General features: G+C 36.8%; 1 protein-coding gene across 1 annotated transcript; it reads left to right on the plus strand.

Moving 5' to 3' along the window:
• Window positions 1-1,015: 1,015 nt before the first annotated feature.
• Window positions 1,016-3,380, plus strand: LOC139858095 (sinalpyl alcohol oxidase Nec3-like). The gene is made up of 3 exons (XM_071846949.1): window positions 1,016-1,138; window positions 1,243-1,908; window positions 2,195-3,380. Exons 1-3 carry the CDS (start codon window positions 1,033-1,035, stop codon window positions 3,076-3,078), a joined length of 1,656 nt encoding a protein of 551 aa, XP_071703050.1. The 5' UTR covers window positions 1,016-1,032; the 3' UTR covers window positions 3,079-3,380.
• The last annotated feature ends 1,595 nt before the right edge of the window (window positions 3,381-4,975 follow it).

Raw genomic sequence — 4,975 nt, forward strand, 5'->3', positions numbered from 1 at the left:
TGAAGACCTATAATCTCCATTAATAAGTAGATACATGAAAAAAAAAAATATATATATATGCACGTAAGGTGTTTGATAAAATGTCTGAAAGAAAACATTGATTATGACATCAGACAGGAGCAAGGTGCACCTTGCGTCCTTGCGTCCCCGGAAAGCAAGGTCGCAAGAGGCACCTTGCGTCCTTGCGTCCACCGGGAAGCAAGGTCGCAAAACAGGCACCTTGCGCCCTTGCGCTTTGCGCGGACAAATTGTAAAAAAAAAAAAATTTATGGGTTCTAAGTCAAAAAACGGAGAAAAAATGGGCATTTTATATGTTTTTTTTTAGATTAGCCATCTCGAATCGGCTTTTATTTTCGGAGTTCACGATCGACTTGAAGAGATTGTATAATTGTCCCATTTATTTAATACAATTAATGTTCCTAAAGTTGCTAGCTATCTTAGCATATCAAAGCGGGTTGGGCTATTATCTATCATTTAACACTTTTAACTAAACATCTTTCTTTCATATCAACGTGATTTCAGTATCAACTTCTTTTTCTTTTATCTTTCATTGACTCTTTTCAATATATAATACTCACAAATATTCCTATAAAATATAATATGCACAACTTACTAAATAAAATTACAAATTAAAAAAGCAATGCGTCCTAACAACTTAGCGCAACTAGATGCCAAAGGAACTGCTGGCACTCTGGCAGAGAGGTTAACGTTGTTGTCCCTATCTTGAAAAATACGACTGGCACCAAAAACAATACTTGGCGTAGATAAGGACACCCCTAAGGATGTTAACTACTCCGTATTACGGAGTAATTAATTATTATTTTTAAGATTTTAAGATTAAGATGTAGGGAGAGGGAGATAACTGCTCCGTATATAACTACTATTAATCATTATCAATGATCAATAAATTCAATTTCAATTATTTATAATAGGAAAATGCTAACCATGCATTCATGTGAAGTCCAATATACACCTAGTATATATACTACTATCGATATATATTTTAAACCATAAACGGCCTTTTAAAGAAATATGAAAATGAGGGTTAACCATCAACTGTTTGTATTCATTTTTCTCATATTTTGTCTTACACGACAATTGAAAGTCTTATGCTTGTTACAACCAAATTCTCCTTCAGGCAAGTTCATCCTCACTTAAGATTAAAACTTCCATAAACATGTTTTATTTTAGTACAACATTATTGATTAATCAATTTTGTTTATGATAATATATGGTATGCAGATGAAAGTTATGTTGCGTTTGTTAACGAAGCAACCGATTACACTCCAGAACACGAATACGATTACATAATTGTAGGAGGAGGGACTGCTGGATGCCCATTAGCTGCGACTTTATCTGAAAAATTTTCTGTACTTGTTCTTGAACGAGGTGGTGTAGCAAATTTGGATCAGAACATCGCGTACGAAAATAGGTCCTTAAATCCAATCCTAACCGCAAATTTCGATGATTCACCTGCTCAAAACTTTTTCTCTGAGGATGGTGTTTTTAACACAAGAGGACGAGTTTTGGGAGGTGGTAGTATGATAAATTTCGGGTTTTATTCGAGAGCTGATGAATACTTTTACGAAAACTCAGGTATTGAATTGGATGGTAGGGCGGTTGAAAACGCCTATGAGTGGGTTGAAAATAGTATTGTTACTCGTACGGCTTATTTACGAAAGTGGCAAAACTCTACGTATAATGCATTTGTAGAAGCGGGAATTAGTCCCGCAAATGGGTTCGTTCTAGACCATATTCAAGGAACCAAGATTGGTGGCTCGACGTTTGATGATTCAGGGAGACGACATGGGGCCGTTGAGCTTCTCAACAAAGCTAACCCTAAAAACATACATGTTGTGGTTCGAGCCGTAGTTGATCGGATCATTTTCTCTACCTCTAGTCCTTTAGGTAATTCAAATTTTTTATTTTTCAGTTATTTTTATTATATGGACACGAATTTTATCCAATTATATATTAAAATTTTGCTAACGACAGCGGCTGTCATTAACCTGCAAAACATGGTTGTACAAATGAGTAACCACCACTATGAAATTGATATTTAACCGCTATGTACAATTGATCAATGCATGTTAACGACACCTTCATTTCTGTACTTGAACCCATAAGAATATATCATAAATCAGATTGATACAAAGATTGTGACTCTAACAAATTGTGTTGTGTTCATATGTAGCCGCGATTGGCGTTAAATACCATGATTCTCAAGGAAAGTATTACGATGTCAAGATAAGAACAAACGGAGAAGTAATTTTGAGCGCCGGATCTATTGGGAGCCCACAACTTTTGCTATTGAGTGGAATAGGGCCAAGTGCGTACCTTTCATCATTAAATATTCCTGTTGTTCGGGACCATCCGTTTGTTGGACCATTAATGGCAGATAATCCACGTAATGGAATTAATCTTCTGGTGCCGGTTAGATTAACTGATGCAGGAGTTCGCGTTGCTGGTATTACCAAAAGCGGTGGGCCCTACATGGAGTCTACATCGATCCCTCGAATTTCAAGCATCATACCATTCATACCTTTTTTAGATAAGCTTCCAAACGTAGACTTAAGTATTGTAGTTATTGGAGGAAAAGTTACAAGACCGGTATCAACCGGTTCATTAAACTTAAAATCATCGACAGATGTTACGATTAGCCCAAGTGTCAAGTTTAATTATTATTCGAACAAAGAGGACATACGCCAATGTGGCCAAATTGTGGAAGAGTTAAGAAAGATTTTGGATATTAAAGCTATGGAAGAATATAAGTTTCCTGATATACTTGGAGGGAGTTCTTTTAGGTTTATCGGGCCATCGTTACCTGAGGATTTGTCTGATGAGGGGTCTATTGAGACATTTTGTCGCGAAACATTGTCTACATTTTGGCATATTCATGGTGGATGTTTGGTGAACAAGGTCGTCGATAGCAATTTGAAAGTCATCGGTGTTGATTCTTTACGAGTTGTTGATGCTTCGACGTTTTTCAATTCACCAGGAACAAATCCTCAAGCAACGGTTATGATGTTAGGACGTTATATTGGGACGAAAATACTTAACGAAAGGGCTGCGAGTTAATGGCTTCCGTTCGTAATCTTCAAAGACATATTTTTTTAAACGGCAAAGATTTTATAGTTACATACTGGCAAGGCGATCTTCAGACATATTATCCATTTTATCTGTAGCACACATTGTGTATTTTCCATTTACGTGTTTTCTATGTGTTTTGATTTTTACTCAAACAAAATAACATGGTCTGTCCTTTCTTATGTAAAAGGCAGGTCAATAAAGAGTTGCGATTTGTTTAACTGTTTCATGTGGTTCTTGCAAAATAAACGTGTGAAATATCGTACCATACATTTCCCAGCGTTAGCATAGTAGGAGGGACTTGAAAAAATATAGAGGAGACCCAAATTCAATTTTAATATATTACACTTTGAACGTTGACTTAAAAAATATATATTGTACCATGCAATTTTACGGTAAGACCATTCTCTACACATGGTGTTGTGGTGTTGTCGAAGTGTTTTTTTTGCAGATGTGGCATTATTGTAAAATGAAGGAGTCGCTATGTTAAATGCATTGTTGTTGTATTGTGAGTAAAATATAATTGGTATTGAGTTAATTAATATTATAATAAAAAAAACAAACAAGGTGATTGATTGCATTATAGTTTTGGCCATCGTGTTTATTTCCACCACAACACCACAAGAAGTCCACAAAAATAGCATAGAGAGTGTTGTCATTGTTGTGGCACAATAATACCGTATTGTTGTGGCCCGTAAGAAATGGTCTAAGAGTACATTCAATTTGGGACACATAAGACTGTTAGACTAGTATTTGTTAGACTAGTATTTATATAGCCTGTAATACCCAAATTCTATCTAAGAAGTATCGGGTTCCATCTTCTCGAATGACAAACTTCTTGTCCATTCCTCTAAGGGACTCAGTAGTAACGTTCTCTTCTTTCAATGCTTCTAATTGTGCATCGCGTATCTGAGAAGTAAGGTTCGTTCGGACAGTCATGTTCAATGCTCTAACTCGAAGAGGTTTAGCCTTTTCCTTCTTACTCAAGGCATCTGCAACGACATTAGCCTTGCCAGGATGATAGCAAATCTCACAGTCGTAGTCATTCAATAGCTCTATCCAACGTCTCTGCCTCATATTAAGCTGTTTCTGGTCGAAAATATGTTGTAAGCTCTTGTGATCGGTGAAAACAGTGAACTTAGTACCATACAAGTAATGTCTCCAAATCTTCAGTGCAAAGACCACAGCACCAAGTTCTAAATCGTGAGTCGTGTAATTCTGTTCATGTACTTTCAACTGTCGTGCCCCATAGATGATCACTTTCTTCCGTTGCATTAACACGTAACCAAAACCCTGTCGTGAAGCATCACAATAAATCACAAAGTCTTCATTTCCTTCGGGCAAAGACAAAATCGGGGCAGTAGTCAACTTCTGTTTCAACAACTGAAATGCAGACTCGTGTTGCTCAATCCACACATACTTCTTACCCTTGTGAGTCAATGCTGTTAACGGTCGGGCAATAGTAGAAAATCTTTCAATGAATCTTCTATAGTAACCGGCGAGACCTAAGAATTGTCGTATCTGCGTTGGGGACTTAGGAGTCTCCCATTTCTTAACTGTTTCTATCTTTGCAGGATCAACTTGAATACCATTGACACCTATGATATGACCCAAAAATTGCACTTCTTAAAGCCAGAAATCACACTTCGAAAATTTCCCGTACAACTGCTCTATTCTGAGTATTTCAAGTAATAAGCGGAGATGTTGCTCGTGTTCTTCCTCGTTCTTAGAATATACCAGAATATCATCGATAAATATAATAACAAACTTGTCCAGATATGGCTTACACACACGGTTCATGAGATCCATGAACATAGCCGGTGCGTTCGTCAATCCAAATGGCATTACTGTGAACTCATTGAAATGTCCCGTTCATATCGATTATTAA

The sequence above is a fragment of the Rutidosis leptorrhynchoides genome, chromosome 7, assembly GCF_046630445.1.
Source record: "Rutidosis leptorrhynchoides isolate AG116_Rl617_1_P2 chromosome 7, CSIRO_AGI_Rlap_v1, whole genome shotgun sequence".
NCBI lineage: Eukaryota > Viridiplantae > Streptophyta > Magnoliopsida > Asterales > Asteraceae > Rutidosis > Rutidosis leptorrhynchoides.